General features: G+C 66.2%; 1 protein-coding gene across 1 annotated transcript in view; it reads right to left on the minus strand.

Moving 5' to 3' along the window:
• LOC148591531 (histone-lysine N-methyltransferase EHMT2-like) overlaps window positions 1-17183 on the minus strand; it is a 33297-nt gene that overhangs the window by 2523 nt on the left and 13591 nt on the right. The window contains exons 12-25 of the mRNA XM_088537408.1: window positions 16522-16548; window positions 15762-15986; window positions 13395-13642; window positions 12077-12159; window positions 11139-11245; window positions 9678-9800; window positions 9474-9575; window positions 8411-8515; window positions 6777-6931; window positions 5450-5617; window positions 4286-4430; window positions 2853-2930; window positions 1595-1710; window positions 335-421 (exon numbers count right to left, since the gene is read on the minus strand). Of these exons, the coding sequence (XP_088393534.1) occupies window positions 335-421; window positions 1595-1710; window positions 2853-2930; window positions 4286-4430; window positions 5450-5617; window positions 6777-6931; window positions 8411-8515; window positions 9474-9575; window positions 9678-9800; window positions 11139-11245; window positions 12077-12159; window positions 13395-13642; window positions 15762-15986; window positions 16522-16548 (1769 nt within the window). The remainder of the gene's footprint in view (window positions 1-334; window positions 422-1594; window positions 1711-2852; window positions 2931-4285; window positions 4431-5449; window positions 5618-6776; window positions 6932-8410; window positions 8516-9473; window positions 9576-9677; window positions 9801-11138; window positions 11246-12076; window positions 12160-13394; window positions 13643-15761; window positions 15987-16521; window positions 16549-17183) is intronic.

The following is a 17183-nucleotide window of genomic DNA, read 5'->3' on the forward strand; positions in this document are numbered from 1 at the left end:
ATTGCCCCAAACCACCCCCAAACTGCCCCAAAACTCCCCCAAATCGCCCCCAAAAACCGCTCTGAGCTGCCCCCAAAGCACCTCAAACTGCTTCATCCCACCCACGAACCACCCAAAGTGCCTCAAACGGCCCCAAATTGCCCCAAACCGCCTCAAAGTGCCCCAGGCCACCCTGAACCACCCCCAAAACGTGTCAAAGCGCCTCGAAACGCCCCAAATTGCCCCAAACGGCCTCCAAGCGCCCCAAGGCACCCCCAGAACACCCCGAAATGCCCCAAAATGCCCCAAATTGCCCCAAATTGCCCCGAATTGCCCCGAATTGCCCCGCACTCACTCGCAGATGAAGGTGCCGGGGGGGATGGGCTGCAGCGCCCGCACCCCCCACCCCATCTTGGCCGTTCGGTAGAGCTGGAGCCGGACCCTGCGGGGGGGGGTCGCGTCGGGGACCGTTTTGGGGACGTTTGGGGCCGTTTTGGGGCCATTTGGGGCCGTTTTGGGCCATTTGGGTGACTTGGGGGCTCTTTATGGGGGGGGGCACTCGGGGTCGTTCATGGGGGTTCGGGGCCGTTCGGGGGGTCCTTGGGGGGTTCCCCGGCCCGTTTGGGCCCTTTTGGGGGGTTCCTGGGTCTGTTTGGGCCCATTCGGGTCCATTTCATGGGGTTTCAGGGCTGTTTCCCAGGTTTGGGGGCCGTTTCCTGGCTTTTGGGGTCCTTTTCCCGGGTTTTGGGGGCAGTTTCGGGGCTGTTTCCCAGGTTTTGGGGATGTTTCGGGGCCGTTTCCTGCATTCTGGGGCCGTTTCCCAGATCTGGGGGCCGTTTCCCAGGTTTCGGGGCCGTTTCCCAGGTTTCGGGGCCGTTTCCCAGGTTTTGGGGCCGTTTCCCGGGTTTTGGGGCCATTTCGGGGCCGTTTCCTGGATTTTGGGGCCGTTTCCCGGGTTCCGGGGCCGTTTCCCGGGTTTCGGGCCGTTCCGGGGCCGTCTCCCGGTTTTGGGGCCGTTTCCCGGATTTTGGGACCGTTTCCCAGGTTTTGGGGCCGTTTCCCGGGTTTTGGGGCCGTTTCGGGGCCGTTTCCCGGATTTGGGGCCGTTTCCCAGGTTCCGGGGCCGTTTCCCGGGTTTCGGGGCCATTTCCCAGGGTTCGGGGCTGTTTCCCGGTTCCGGGTCGTTTCCCGGATTTTGGGGCCGTTTCCCGGGTTCCCGGGCCGTCTCCCGGATTTTGGGGCCGTTTCCCGGATTTGGGGCCGTTTCCCGGATTTTGGGGCCGTTTCCCGGATTTGGGGCCGTTTCCCAGGTTTTGGGGCCATTTCCCGGGTTTTGGGGCCGTTTCCCGGATTTGGGGCCGTTTCCCAGGTTTTGGGGCCGTCTCCCGGTTCCGGGGCCGTTTCCCGGATTTGGGGCCATTTCCCGGGTTTCGGGGCCGTCTCCTGGTTCCCGGGCCGTCTCCCGGATTTTGGGGCTGTTTCCCGGATTTGGGGCCGTTTCCCAGGTTTTGGGGCCGTCTCCCGGTTCCGGGGCCGTGTCCCGGATTTGGGGCCGTTTCCCGGGATCCGGGGAAGCGTTTCCCGGTTCCGGGGCCGTCTCCCGCCCCGGGCTCACTTGATGCCGCTCTGCACCACGCGGTTCTTGCAGCTCCGCCAGCACGTGCAGGCCTGGTTGCACTCGAAGATCAGGGGGGGCTCGATCTTGTTGAACTCCTGCAGCAGCCGCCCGTCCTGGGGGCGGTTTCGAGGGGCCCCACGGTCACTTCAGGGTCCCCAGTGGCAGTTTCAGGGTCACCAGTGGCAGTTTCAAGCTCCCCAGGGCAGTTTCGGGATTCCCAGTGGTGGTTTCAAGGGGCCCCGCAGTTGTTTCGAGGGTCCCCACAGCAGTTTCAGGGTCCCCAGTAGGTTTCAAGGGTCCCCAATGGCAGTTTCAAGCTCCCCAGGGCAGTTTCGGGATCCCCAGTGGCGGTTTCGAGGGGCCCCGCGGCAGTTTCAAGGTCCCCAGGGCAGTTCCAGGATCCCCCACGGTGGTTTCGAGGGTCCCCACAGCAGTTTCAGGGTCCCCAGTAGGTTTCAAGGGTCCCCAATGGCAGTTTCAAGCTCCCCAGGGCAGTTTCGGGATCGCCAGTGGCGGTTTCGAGGGGCCCCGCGGCAGTTTCAAGGTCCCCAGGGCAGTTCCAGGATCCCCCACGGTGGTTTCGAGGATCCCCACAGCAGTTTCAGGGTCCCCAATAGCACTTTCAAGCTCCCCAGGGCAGTTTCGGGATCCCCCCATGATGGTTTCGAGGATCCCCACGGCAGTTTCAGGGTCCCCACAGCAGTTCCAAGCTCCCCAGGGCAGTTTCGGGATCCCCAGTGGCAGTTTCGAGGGTCCCCGCAGCGGTTTCGAGGGTCCCCACGGCATTTTCAGGGTCCCCAATAGCAGTTTCAAGCTCCCCAGGGTAGTTTCAGGGTCCCCAAGGCAGTTTCAAGGGTCCCCAGGCCAGTTTCAGGGTCCCCCAATGGCAGTTTCAAGACTCCCCACAGCAGTTTCAGGGGTGTCCAAGCCCTGGTAACAGTTTTAAGGGCCCCTAGTCTTGGTTTCAGGGTCCCAACGGTGGTTTCAAGGGCCCCCATGGCAGTTCCAGGGTCCTCAACGTTAGTTTCAAGAGGCCCTGGGGCAGTTTTGGGGTCCCCAAGGGCAGTTTCAGGGGTGCCCCAACCCTCATGGCGGTTTCAAAGTACCCCAGGGCGGTCTCAAGAATCCCCAAGGCAGTTTCAGGGGTGCCCTAACCTCAATGGTGGTTTCAAGGCCCCCCCAATGGCCTTTCTGGGCCATTTTAGCCCTCCCAACATGAATTTCAGGTCCCGGCGGCCATTTTGTCCCCGCTCACCTTGTCGTACCAGCAGCGGATGCTGAGCTGCCCGCACAGGCAGTTGCTGGAGGAACAGTCGTCCTGGCACGTGCAGTGCTGGGGGGGGGGACATGTCACTGTCACCAGCCCCAAAACAGCCGTTTCAAGGCCGCCCAAAGCCCCAAACCCCCCCGTTTCTCCCCCCGGAGGCGGTTTCGAGGCGCCTCCAAAGCCCCAAACCCCCCATTTCCCTTCCGCGGGGGCGGTTTCTAGGCCCCCCCAAAGCCCAGAATCCCCCGTTTCCCCGAGCGGTGGTTTCAAGGCCCCCCAACCCCCCCATCTCCCCCCAGGGGCATTTTCGAGGCACCCCCAACCCCGTTTCTCCCCCCAGGGGGTGGTTTCAAGGCCCTCCAACCCATTTCCTCCGGGGGTGGTTTCGAGGCCCCCCAACGCCCCATTTCTCCCCCTGGAGGCAGTTTCGAGGCCCCCCAACCCCCCATTTCCCCCCCCAACCCCCCTGTCTCCCCCCAGGGGGTGGTTTCAAGGCCCCCCAACCCCTCGTTTCTCCTCCCAAGGGCAGTTTCAAGGCCCCCAACCCCCCGTTTCCCCTCAGAGGGTGGTTTCGAGGCCCCCCCCCAACCCCCCATTTCTCCCCGCAGGGGTGGTTTCGAGGCCCCCCCCAAAGCCCAGAACCCCCCGTTTCTCCCCCCGGAGGGCAGTTTCGGGGCCCCCCAACCCCCGTTTCCCCCTGCGGGGGTGGTTTCGAGGCCCCCCCAAAGCTCCCACTCCCCCCCCCCCCCGGGGCGGTTTCGAGGCCCCCCAACTCCCCATTTCTCCCCCCGGGGGCAGTTTCGAGGCCCCCCAAAGCCGTTTCCCCCCCCGGGGGCGGTTTCGAGGCCCCCCAAAGCCCGGAGCCCCCCATTTCTCCCCCGGGGGGCGGTTTCGAGGCCCCCCAACTCCCCATTTCTCCCCCCAGGGGCAGTTTCGAGGCCCCCCAAAGCCGTTTCTCCCCCCGGGGGCGGTTTCGAGGCCCCCCAGAGCCCGGAGCCCCCCATTTCTCCCCCCCCGGGGGGTGGTTTCAAGGCCCCCCAAAGCCCAGAACCCCCCTTTCTCCCCCCGGGGGGCGGTTTCGAGGCCCCCCAACCCCCCATTTCTCCCCCCCGGGGGCGGTTTCGAGGCCCCCCAACCCCCCATTTCTCCCCCGGGGGGCGGTTTCGAGGCCCCCCGAAGCCGTTTCTCCCCCCGGGGGGCGGTTTTGAGGCCCCCCAAAGCCGTTTCTCCCCCCGGGGGGCGGTTTTGAGGCCCCCCAAAGCCGTTTCCCCCGCCCCGGGGGCGGTTTCGAGGCCCCCCGAAGCCGTTTCCCCGCCCCGGGGGCGGTTTCGAGGCCCCCCGAAGCCGTTTCTCCCCCTGGGGGGCGGTTTCGAGGCCCCCCCAAGCCGTTCCCCCGCCCCGGGGGCGGTTTCGAGGCCCACCTGCAGGTGCGTGATGTTGTGGTCGATGTTCATGGTCGACGTCTCGCAGTTCTCCGCGATGTATTTGTAGTCGTCGGGACAGGGCTCCTCGTCCACCGCGTTCACGCAGGGGATGGGGACGTTCTCGTAGCCGCGCGCCACGTCCCTGCGCGGGGCCGCACGTCCCCACGGTGTCCCCATAACGTCCCCATCATGTCCCCAGCGCGTCCCCATGTCCCCAGCATATCCCCGTGTCCCCATCGTGTCCCCATCATGTCCCCAGCACATCCCCATGTCCCCATAATGTCCCCAGCGTGTCCCCAACGCGTCCCTGTGTCCCCACAGAACCCCCATGGCGTTCCCTGTGGCCCCATCATGTCCCCAGGTCCCCATTGCGTCCCCATGTCCCCATGTCCCTGCGTTGTCCCCGTGTCCCCATGCTGTCCCCGTGTCCCCTATCCCCATGCTATCCCGATGTCCCCGTGTCCCCCTGTCCCATGTCCCCCATCCCCTATCCCTGTGTCCCCTGTCCCATGTCCCCCCTGTATCCCCGTGTCCTGTGTCCCCATCTCCCCATGTCCCCTGTCCCGTGTCCCTGTTCCCCTGTCCCTGCGCTGTCCCCGTGTCCCCTGTCCGCATGTCCCCATGTCCCCGCATTGTCCCCGTGTCCCTGTATCCCCTGTCCCCTATCCCCGCGCTGTCCCCCCCATGTCCCCGTGTCCCTGCACTGTCCTTGTGTCCCCTGTCCCCATGCTGTCCCCGTGTCCCCCCGTGTCCTGTTCCCGTGTACCCGTGTCCCTGCACTGTCCCTCCCGTGTCCCCATGTCCCTGTCCCTGTGTCCCCCCCATGTCTCCATGTCCCTGCGCTGTCTCCGTGTCCCCATGTCCCATGTCCCTGTGTCCCCGTGTCCCTATCCCATGTCCCCCCGTGTCCTCCCTGTGTCCCCATGTCCGCCCCGTGTCCCCATGTCCCCATGTCCCCCCCCGTGTCCCCATGTCCCCCCATGTCCCCCCCATGTCCCCATGTCCCCGTGTCCCCCCCGTGTCCCTGTCCCCCCGTGTCCCCATGTCCCCATGTCCCTCCCATGTCCCCATGTCCCGCCATGTCCCCATGTCCCCCTGTCCCCCCGTGTCCCCTATCCCCATGTCCCCATGTCCCCCCGTGTCCCCCCCGTCCCCCCGCACCGGCTGATGATCCTCTCTGTGCGCAGCGGCCGCCCGGCCGCCCCCTGGCGGATCTTGCGGTTGAGCTGCAGCGCGACCCACACGTCGGAGCGCTCGGCCGTCAGCTCCAGGGGGGAGTCGCCCTCCTTGTTCCGCAGCTCCGGGTCGGCGCCGCGCGACAGGAACAGCCTGCGGGGGGCCCAGGCGTCCGGGGGGGCTCGGGGGTCCGGGACTCCCCCCATTGGGGCCCAGGCGTCCGGGACTCCCCTCATTGGGGCCCAGGCGTCCGGGACTTCCCCCATTGGGGCATTGGGGCCCAGGCGTCCGGGACTCCCCCCAGTGGGACTCAGGGGTCCATGACTCCCCCCATTGGGGCCCAGGCGGCCGGGGGGGCCCGGGGGTCCGGGACTCCCCCCATCAGGGCCCAGGCGTCCGGGACTCCCCTCATTGGGGCCCAGGCGACCGGGACACCCCCCATTGGGGCCCAGGCGTCCGGGACTCCCCTCATTGGGGCCCAGGTGTCCGGGGGGGCCCAGGCGTCCGGGACTCCCCCCATCAGGGCCCAGGCGACCAGGACACCCCCTATTGGGGCCCAGACGTCCGGGGGGGCCCAGGCGACCGGGACACCCCCCATTGGGGCCCAGGTGTCCGGGACACCCCCCAGTGGGACCCAGGGGTCCATGACTCCCCCCATTGGGGCCCAGGCGTCCGGGGGGGCCCGGGTGACCGGGACACCCCACATTGGGGTCCAGGCGTCCGGGGGGGGCCCAGGCGTCCGGGACTCCCCCCATTGGGGCCCAGGCGTCCAGGAGGGGCCCAGGCGTCCGGGACTCCCTCCCCTGGGGTCCAGGTGTCCAGGACTCCCTTCATTGGGGCCCAGGCGTCCGGGGCTCCCGTTTGGCACCCAGGTGTCCAGGACTCCCTCTTTTAGGGCCCAGGCGTCCGGGACACCCCCCATTGGGACCCAGGCGTCCGGGACTCCCTCCCCTGGGGTCCAGGTGTCCAGGAGGGGCCCAGGCGTCCGAGACTCCCTCCTTTGGGACCCAGGTATCCGGGAGGGGCCCAGGGGTCTGGGGCTCCCCCCATTGGGGCCCTGGCGTCTGGGGGGGCCCAGGCGTCCGGGAAGGGTCCTGGCATCTGGGGCTCCCTCCCCAGGGCCCAGGCATCTTGGACTCCCTCCTTTGGGGCCCAGGCGTCCGGCGCTCCCCACACTGGGGCCCAGGTGTCCGAGGCTCCCTCCTTTAGGGCCCAGGCGTCCGGGACCCCCATAACTGGGGCCCAGGCCCCCGGGGCTCCCCCCTTGTCCCCGTCCCCCTGCCCCATAGACCCCGCTGCCCCCCGTGCTCACGTGACGCAGTCGTGGTAGCTCTCGCGCGCCGCGATGTGCAGCGGGGTGTCCCCGTGGAAGTTGACGGCGTGCAGGTCGCACTGCGCGTTCAGCAGCACCTCGGCGATCTCGGCGCTGCCCGTGAACGACGCCCAGTGCAGGCAGATGTTCTCCTCCTGCGGGGGGGGGGGGGCTTGAAACCGCCACACAGGGGGGCCTTGAAACGGACAATTTGGGGGGTCGGGGGACTTGAAACCGCCAAACGGGGGGCGGGGGGGCCTTGAAACGGACAATTTGGGGGGGGGTTTGAAACGGACACTTCGAGAGGTCGGGGGGCTCGAAACTCCCAAACGGGGCCCGGGGGGCCTTGAAACGGACACTTTGAGGGGTTGGGGGCGGGGCTTGAAACCGCCAAACGGGGCACAGGGGAGCCTTGAAACGGACAATTTGAGGGGTTGGGGGGCTTGAAACCGCCGAACGGGGGGGCCTTGAAACGAATACTTTGGGGGGGGGGGCCTTGAAACTGCCAAACGGGGGGCGGGGGGGCCTTGAAACGGACAATTTGGGGGGGGTGGGGGTTTGAAACGGACATTTCGAGGGGTCGGGGGGCTCGAAACCCCCAAACGGGGCCCGGGGGGCCTTGAAACGGACACTTTGAGGGGTTGGGGGGGGGGCTTGAAACCGCCAAACGGGGCACGGGGAGGCCTTGAAACGGACACTTTGAGGGGCCGGGGGGCTTGAAACCGCCAAACGGGGCACGGGGGGGCCTTGAAACAGACACTTTGAGGGGCCGGGGGGCTTGAAACCGCCGAACGGGGGGCGGGGAGGCCTTGAAACGGACAATTTGGGGGTGGGGGTGGCTTGAAACCGCCAAACGGAGCACGGGGGAGCCTTGAAACGGACACTTTGAGGGGTCGGGGGGCTTGAAACCGCCAAACGGGGCACGGGGGGGCCTTGAAACAGACACTTGGAGGGGTGGGGGGGGGCTTGAAACCACCACACAGGGCATGGGGGAGGGGAGCTTGAAACCACCCAATGGGGTGCAGGGGGGCTCAAAACCGCCAAACGGGGCACGGGGGGGCTCGGAATGGACCGATTGGGGGGGTGGGGGGGGGCTTGAAACCGCCAAACGGGGGGCAGGGGGGCTCGGAACGGACTGATTTGGGGGATGGGGGAGCTCGAAACCGCCAAAGAGAGCGTGGGGGGCCTTGAAACAGGCCCTTTGAATGGATGGGGGGGGGCCTTGAAACTGCCAAAGGGGGCGCGGGGGGACTTGAAACAGACCGATTTGGGGGATGGGGGGCTTGAAACGGCCAACGGGGCACAGCGGGGCTCGAAACCCCTTTTTGGGGAAGTGGGAGGGCTCAAAACCGACAAAGGGGGGGGTGGATGGCTCAAAACGGACCCTTCCTGGAGATGGGGAGGCTTGAAACTGCCTTTTTGGTGGATGGGGGGCTTGAAACTGCCCCTTTTTAGGGACGGGGGGCTTGAAATCACCAAGGTGGAGGCGGGGGAGACCAGAAGGGCCCATTTTGGGGGTGGGGGGATGCTTGAAACTGCCCCTTTTGGGAACGAGGGCCTTGAAACCGCCCCCATTGGGCAAACGGGGGCCTCGAAACCGCCTTTTCGGGGTGTTGCGGGGACCCCGCGCTCACGTTGTCGGTGAGGGTGACGTCGGCGCCGCGCGTCAGCAGCCGCCGGATGACCTCGATGTGCTTGTGCTCGGCCGCCCAGATGATGGGGGTCCAGCCGCCGTTGTCCTGCGCCGGTGTCACCCGGTGTCACCCGGTGTCACCTCCATGTCACCCCCACGTCACCCCATATCCCCCCTTGTCACCTCGTGGCCGCCCACATCACCCCGTGTCACCGCTATGTCCCCACATGTCACCCTGTGTCAGTCTCATGTTACCCCCATGTCATCCTGTGTCACCCGGTGTCACCCGGTGTCACCCCCACGTCACCCCCTATCCCCCCTTGTCATCTCATGGCCCCCCCCATCACCCCGTGTCACCCCTACGTCCCCACATGTCACCCTGTGTCAGTCTCATGTTACCCCCGTGTCATCCCGCGTCACCCCATGTCACCTGTGTCACCCCATGTCACCCTTATATCTCCCTATGTCACTCTATGTCACCCACGTCACCCCCATGTCACCCTGTGTCCCCCATCACCCTCATGTCACCCCCATGTTCCCCTGTGTCACCTCCCCTGTCACCCCTATGTCCCCCTATGTCACCCTCATGTCACCCCGTGTCCCCCCGTCATCCCCATGTCATTCCCATATCCCCCTATGTCACCCTCATGTCACCATGTCCCCCTATGTCATCCTCATATCACCCTGTGTCCCTCCATGTCACCTCTATGTCCCCCTGTGTCACCTCCCGTCACCCCCATGTCCTCACGTCACCCTCTTGTCACCCTGTGTCACCCGTCACTCCTATGTCACCCTCATATCCCCCATGTCAGCCTTATGTCACCCCGTGTCCCCCTCGTCACCTCCATGTCATTCCCATATCCCTCTATGTCACTCTCATGTCACCATGTCTCTGTATGTCACCCCCATGTCCCCCTGTGTCACCTCCCCTGTCACTCCCATGTCCCCATGTCACCCTCTTGTCACCCTGTGTCACCCCATCACCCCCATGTCACCCCCATGTCCCCCTGTGTCACCTCCCCTGCCACCCCCGTGTCCCTGCTCCGTGTCCCCCCCGGTGTCACCTGCGCGTTGACGTCCACCTGCCCGGTGGCCAACAACAGGTCGACCATCTCCAGGTTGCCGTTCTTGGCCGCGTGGTGCAGACAGGTGGAACCGTCCTCCTCCTACAGGCGGCAACAACGTCACCAGGCGTCCCCGGCGACGTCACCGCCTCCCCGGTGACGTCACTACCCCCCGGTGACGTCACCGTGACGTCACGGGCGCACCTTGCTGTAGACGCAGCCGCCCCGTTTCACCATGTACCGCGCGGCCTCCACGTGGTTGTTGGCTACAGCCTCCATGAGCGGCGTCCGCCGGAGCTTGTCAGTCGCGTTGATGTTGGCGCCCGCCTGGGGACACGGGGGGGGGTGTGAGGGGGACGCGAGGACACCCTGGGGACACCACGGGGTCATGGGGACACCCAGGGAACACCTGGGGACAGGGGGACATCGGGGGACACCCAGGGAGACATGGGGACACTGGGGGACGTGGGGACACCTGGGGGTCACGAGGACGTCGGGGGGACACGGGGACACCCTGGGGGACATGGGGACACCGGGGGATGTGGGGACACCGGGGGACACCCAGGGGGACATGGGGACACTGGGGGATGTGGGGACACCGGGGGACACCTGGGGGTCACGAGGACATCAGGGGGACATGGGGACATCCCGGGGACATGTTGATGCCATGGGGACACCCAAGGACACTATGGGGACAAAGGAACACCCGTGGGGACACAGGGACACCCAGGGGGACATAGGGACACCCCTGGGGACATGGGGACACCCTGGGGGACATGGGGACACCCTGGGGGACAGGGTGGGGAACACCGAGGTGACACTGTGGGGACATGGGGACATCCTGGGGGACATATTGATGCCATGGGGACACCCAAAGACACTATGGGGACAAAGGGACACCTGTAGGGACACAGGGACACCCTGGGGGACATGGGGACACCCTGGGGGACACGGGGACACCCTGGGGGACAGGGTGGGGAACACCGAGGTGACACTGTGGGGACATGGGGACATTCTGGGGACATCCTGATGCCATGGGGACACCCAAAGACACTATGGGGACAAAGGAACACCCGTGGGGACAAAGGGACACCCAGGGGGACATAGGGACACCCCTGGGGACATAGGGACACCCTGGGGGACATGGGGACACCTTGGGGGACAGAGTGGGGAACACCAAGGGGACACTGTGGGGACACTGGTGGGGACACGGGGACATCCTGGGGGACATGTTGATGCCATGGGGACACCCAAAAACACTATGGGGACAAAGGAACACCCGTGGGGACAAAGGGACACCCAGGGGAACACGGGGACACCATGGGGAACAGGGTGGGGACATGAGGACATCCTGGGGGACATGGGGACACCCTGGGGGACATGGGCACCCCGTGGGGACACAGGGACACCCCGGGGGACACGGGGACACACCATGGGGGACATGGGGACACCATGGGGAACAGGGTGGGGACATGGGGACATCCTGGGGGACATGGGGACACCCTGGGGAACATGGGGATGCCAAGGGGACACTGTGGGGACATGGGGACATCCTGGCGGACACGGGGACACCCAGGGGGACACGAGGACCCCGTGGGGACACCCTTGGGGACGCGGGGACACCATGGGGACACCCTTGGGGACACGGGGACGCGCGGGGGACACCTGCAGCAGCAGGTGACAGATCTCCAGGTGTCCCTTCTGCGCGGCCGCGTGCAGCGGCGTCCGGCGGCTCTGCGCGTCGCTCTGCGCGTTGGGGTCCAGGTTGTCCACTGCGGAGACAGGCGGCAACAGGCGCTCAGCGACAGCCGGAGTCCTCCGGGGACACTCAGAGCCCTCCAGGGACACCATGAGTCCTCCAGGGAGAGCCCAAGTTCTCCAAGGACACCATGAGTCCTCCAGGGACACTGTGAGTCCTCCAAGGACACCCAGAGTCCCCCAGGGACATCCAGAGTCCTCCGGGGACACCGTGAGTCCTCCAGGGAGAGCCCAAGTTCTCCAGAAACAGCCTGAGTCCTCTGGGGACACCCAGAGTGCTCTGGAGACACTGAGTCCTCCAGGGACAGCCCAAATCCTCCAGGGACACCCAGAGTCCCTCAAGGACACTGTGAGTCCTCCAGGGACACCCTGAATCCTCCGGAGACACCCAGAGTCCCCCAAGGACACCGTGAGTCCTCCAGGGACACCCTGAATCCTCTGGGGACACCCAGAGTCCTCTGGGAACAGTCAGTCCTCCAAGGACACTGTGAGTCCTCCAGGGACAACGTGGATCCTCCGGGGCCACCGGGACTCCCCCAAGGACACCGTGAGTCCTCCAGGGACACCCTGAATCCTCTGGGGACACCCAGAGTCCTCTGGGAACAGTCAGTCCTCCAAGGACACTGTGAGTCCTCCAGGGACAACGTGGATCCTCCGGGACACCAGAGTCATTTGAGGACACCCTGGGTCCTCCAGGGACAGCTGGAGTCCTCCAGAGACCCCCAAGTCCTCCAAGGACCCCCCGGGTCCTCCAGGGACCCCCCAAGGACCCCCCAGTCCTCCAAGGAACCCTCAGACAACCCCAGACCCCCCCCCCAGGTCCTCCAGGACCCCCCCACACTCACGGAGCATGAGGACAACCCTGTGCAGCTCCCCCTGCTTCACCGACACGTAGAGCTGTCGCGGGTGGAACCGCAGCTTCTTCCGCCTGTAGCGCAACAGGCGGCCGGGGGTGTTGGGGGGCAGCTGGGGGGGTTATGGGGGCCCCCAGCAGCTTTGGGGGAGCCCGGGGGGGGACACAGAGGGGATAGGGGGTCCCAGGGGGTTGTTTGGGGGTTCCTGGGGGTACCCGGGGGTCCCAAGGGGGAGTTTGGGGGTTCACAGGGGTCCCAGAGGGTGTTTCAGGGACCCTGTGGGGTGCGTGGGGGGTTCCTGGGGGTGTTCTGGGGTGTTTGGAGGTTCCTGGGGGTATTTAGGGGATCCTGGGGGTGTTTTGGGGGTGGTCTGGGGGTTCCTGGGGGTCTTTCGGCATCTTTTGGGGTATTTGGTGGTTCCTGGGGGTGTTTAGGGCGGTTCCGGGGATATTTCGGGGCGTCCAGGGCCATTTTGGGGGTATTTGGGGGTGCCCGGGGCCGTTTTGGGGCTGTTTGGGGCCGTTTGGGGGGTATTTGGGGCCATTCTGGGGGTATTTGGGGCTGTTCCGGGGCCGTTTGGGGCCGTTTTGGGGGTATTCGGGGGTGTCTGGGGCCGTTTTGGGGGTGTTTGGGGTCGTTCCGGGGGTGTTTGGGGCCGTTTGGGGCCATTCCGGGGCTGTTTGGGGCAGTTTCGGGGGTGTTTGGGGCCGTTCTGGTGGTACTTGGGGGTGTTTGGGGCCGTTCCAGGGGTGTTTTGGGCCATTCTGGGGGTTTTCAGGACCGTTTTGGGGGTGTTTGGGGCAGTTCCGGGGCTGTTTGGGGCCGTTTTGGGGGTTTTCGGGGCCGTTTTGGGGGTGTTTGGGGCCATTCCAGGGCTGTTTGGGGCCGTTTTGGGGGTTTTCGGGGCCGTTTTGGGGGTATTTGGGGCCGTTTTGGGGGTATTCGGGGCTGTTTGGGGCCGTTCCGGGGGTGTTTGGGGCCGTTTGGGGCCGTTTCGGGGCTGTTTGGGGCCGTTTTGGGGGTTTTTGGGGCCGTTTTGGGGGTGTTTGGGGCCGTTTCGGGGCTGTTTGGGGTCGTTTTGGGGGTTTTCGGGGCCGTTTTGGGGGTGTTTGGGGCCGTTCCGGGGCTGTTTGGGGCCGTTTTGGGGGTTTTCGGGGCCGTTTTGGGGGTGTTTGGGGCCGTTCCGGGGGTTTTCGGGGCCGTTTGGGGCCGTTCTGGGGCTGTTTGGGGCCGTTCCAGGGGTTTTCGGGGCCGTTTTGGGGCTGTTTGGGGCCGTTCCAGGGGTTTTCGGGCCCGTTGGGCGCCGTACCGGTCGGCCTCGTGCACCACGAGCGCCTTCTCCAGCAGGTCCCGCGCCGGCCCCGGCGCCAGCCCCCGCGCCGACAGCGCCGCCCCCGACGGCAGCGCCAGCGCCGGCCCCCCGGAGCTGTCGATGGGCTCGGGGGGGGGCGCGGGGGGGGCGCGGCCCTCGCCCTGCCCCCGCATCCGCGCGCTGGGGGGGGCGGGGGGGTCAGGGAGCCCTAGGGAGCCCCCGAGACCCCCCAGAGCCACCAGACCCTATAGAGCCCCATAGACCCCCCCCGAGATCCCCCAGACCCCTATGGAGCCCCCAGACCCCTATGGAGCCCCCAAGACCCCCCCAGAGCCCCCAGACCCCATGGAGCCCCATAGACCCCCCTAAAACCCCCCCAGAGCCCCCAGAGCCCTATAGAGCCCCCGAGACCCCCCCAAGACCCCCCCAGACCCCTATGGAGCCCCCGAGACCCCCCCAAGGACCCCTAGAGACCCCAGACCCCATAGACCCCCCTAAAACCCCCCCGAGACCCCCCAGAGCCCTATGGAGCCCCCGAGACCCCCCAAGACCCCCCCAGAGCCTCCAGACCCCATAGAGCCCCATAGATCCCCCCGAGACCCCCCAGACCCCTAGGGAGCCCCCAAGACCCCCTAGAGCCACCAGACCCTATAGAGCCTCATAGACCCCCCCGAGACCCCCCAGACCCCTATGGAGCCCCCGAGACCCCCCCAGAGCCCCCAGACCCTATAGAGCCTCATAGACCCCCCCGAGACCCCCCAGACCCCTATGGAGCCCCAGAGACCCCCCGAGACCCCCTGGAGCCCCCAGACCCCTATGGAGACCCATAGACCCTCCTGAGACCCCCCAGACCCCTATAGAGCCCCGCAGACCCCCCCAAGGACCCCTAGAGACCCCAGACCCTATGGAAAAGCCCCCAAACCCTATAGAGCCCCATAGACCCCCCCAAGGACCCCTAGAGACCCCAGACCCTATAGAGAAGCCCCCAGACCCTATAGAGCCCCAGAGACCCCCCAAGGACCCCTAGAGACCCCAGACACCTACAGAGCACCATAGATCCCCTCGAGACCCCCCAGACCCCTATAGAGCCCCATAGACCCTCTCGAGACCCCCCAGAGCCCCCAGACCCCTATTGAGCCCCAGAGACGCCCCCAAGACCCCTCCCCCCGAGACCCCAGACCCCTATAGAGCCCCATAAACCCCCCCAAGGACCTCTAGAGCCCCCAGACCCTATAGAGGAGCCCCCAGATCCTATAGGGCTCCCTAGCACCCCCAAGGACCCGCTAGAGCCCCCAAACCCCATAGAGACCCATAGACCCCCCCAGGGACCCCTGGAGCCCCCAGATCCCATAGTGCCCTATAGATCCCCCCCTAAGCACCCCTAGACTCCCCCCGGCCCTATAGAGCCCCATTGGCCCCACAGGACCCCATAGACCCCCCCCCCGGACCCCCCTATTGTTCCTCCAGCCCCCTATATCCCCCATAACCCCCCAAGAGCCCCCTTGAGACCCCAATAACCCCCCATGGCCCCCCCAGATCCTCCCGGGACCCCCCAACACCCCAACAACCCCCTTACAACGCCCCGTGTCCCCATGTCCCCAGCATGTCCCCACATCCCCATGTCCCCCGTGTCCCCACCATGTCCCCCAAATGTCCCCATGCCCTCCCCACATTCCCATGTCCCCCGTGTCCCCCCCATGTCCCCCAAATGTCCCCGTGTCCCACCCTGTCCCCATGTCCCTCTGTGTCCCACCCTGTCCCCATGTCTCCCTGTGTTCCCCCGCGTCCCCTTGTGTCCCCCGTGTCCCCATGTCCCTGTGTCCCACCCTGTCCCCATGTCTCCGTGTCCCCGTGTCCCCCCATGTCCCGTGTCCCCGTGTCCCCACCATGTCCGTGTCCCACCCTGTCCCCATGTCGCCGTGTCCCATGTCCCTGTGTCCCCCTGCGCCCCCCTGTATCCCCATGTCCCCCCATGTCGCCGTGTCCCCCTGTATCCACCCACATTCCCATGTCCCCCAGTGTCCTGTGTCCCACCCTGTCCCCATGTCCCCCCATGTCTGTCCCTGTGTCTCACCCTATTCCCATGTCCCGCCATGTCCTTCCATGTCCCCCCATATCCCCACGTCCCCCCATTTCCCCGTGTCCCCCCATGTCCCCCCACATTCCCATGTCCCCCAGTGTCCCAGTGTCCCCCCGTGTCCCACCCTGTCCCCATGTCCCCCCTATGTCCCCCCATGTCCCTGTGTCCCACCCTGTTCCCGTATCTCCCCATGTCCCCATGTCCACCCCGTGTCCCCATGTCCACCCCATGTCCCCATGTCCCCCCCATGTCCCCATGTCCCCCCCATGTCCCCCCCGTCTCACCTGGGCCGCGGGCGGGGATGGCGGGGGCGGGCGCGCGGGGGGCGGCTCGGGGGCCGCGGGGGGGTTGGCGCCGTCGCCCCCCCCCCGTGTCACCGTCACCTCGTGGGCGCCGCTGGCGTCTTCACCGCAATGGGGACAGAAGATGAGGCCGTTGAGGGGGGCCACGCAGGAGCGGTGGAAACGGTGCCCGATGCGCACGTCGGGGTGACACTCCAGGAACGTCCCCTGGGGACAATGAGGGGACATGGGGACAATGAGGGGACGTTGGGGACATTGGGGACATTGAGCGGGGCCACGCAGGAGCGGTGGAAACGGTGCCCGATGCGCACGTCGGGGTGGCACTCCAGGAACGTCCCCTGTGGGGACATGGGGACAATGAGGGGACATCGGGGACAATGAGGGGACATTGGGGACATGGGGACATTGAGCGGCGCCACGCAGGAGCGGTGGAAACGGTGCCCGATGCGCACGTCGGGGTGGCACTCCAGGAACGTCCCCTGTGGGGACATGGGGACAATGAGGGGACATTGGGGACATTGGGGACATGGGGACATCGGGGACGTTGAGGGGGGCCACGCAGGAGCGGTGGAAACGGTGCCCGATGCGCACGTCGGGGTGGCACTCCAGGAACGTCCCCTGTGGGGACAATGAGGGGACACTGGGGACAATGAGGGGACACTGGGGACGTGGGGACATTGAGGACACGTCTGGGTGGCACTCCAGGAACGTGCCCTATGGAGGACATGGGGACATTGGGGACGTTCGGGTGGCACTCCAGGAACGTCCCCTGGGGACATGGGGACATTGGGGACAATGAGAGGACATTGAGGACGTTGGGGACATGGGGACATTGAGGACACGTTGGGGTGGCACTCCAGGAACATCCCCTGGGGACATGGGGACATTGGGGACACGGGGCACGTCAGGGTGGCACTCCAGGAACGCGCCCTAGAGGACAACGAGGGACATGGGGACACTGGGGACATGGATATATCAAGAACGTGTCCCCACGTCCCACAGTGTGGCAGTGTCCCCGCGGTGTCCCCATGTCCCGCAGTGTCCCCGCGGTGTCGCGGTGTCACTCACAGCCGTACAGAAGTGTCCGCACCCCGCACAGCAGTGGTGTTTCACCATGCGCGCGCGGTGGTTCTCGCACACCCCGTGTCCCCGCGGTGTCGCGGTGTCACTCACAGCCGTACAGAAGTGTCCGCAGCCCGGACAGCAGTGGTGTTTCACCATGCGCGCGCGGTGGTTCTCGCACACCCCGTGTCCCCGCGGTGTCCCCGCGGTGTCGCGGTGTCACTCACAGCCGTACAGAAGTGTCCGCAGCCCGGACAGCAGTGGTGTTTCACCATGCGCGCGCGGTGGTTCTCGCACACCCCGTGTCCCCGCGGTGTCGCGGTGTCACTCACAGCCATACAG

The sequence above is a fragment of the Tinamus guttatus genome, unplaced genomic scaffold, assembly GCF_059628265.1.
Source record: "Tinamus guttatus ecotype Peru unplaced genomic scaffold, ASM5962826v1 Tinamus_guttatus_pri_ptg000759l, whole genome shotgun sequence".
Classification (NCBI taxonomy): domain Eukaryota; kingdom Metazoa; phylum Chordata; class Aves; order Tinamiformes; family Tinamidae; genus Tinamus; species Tinamus guttatus.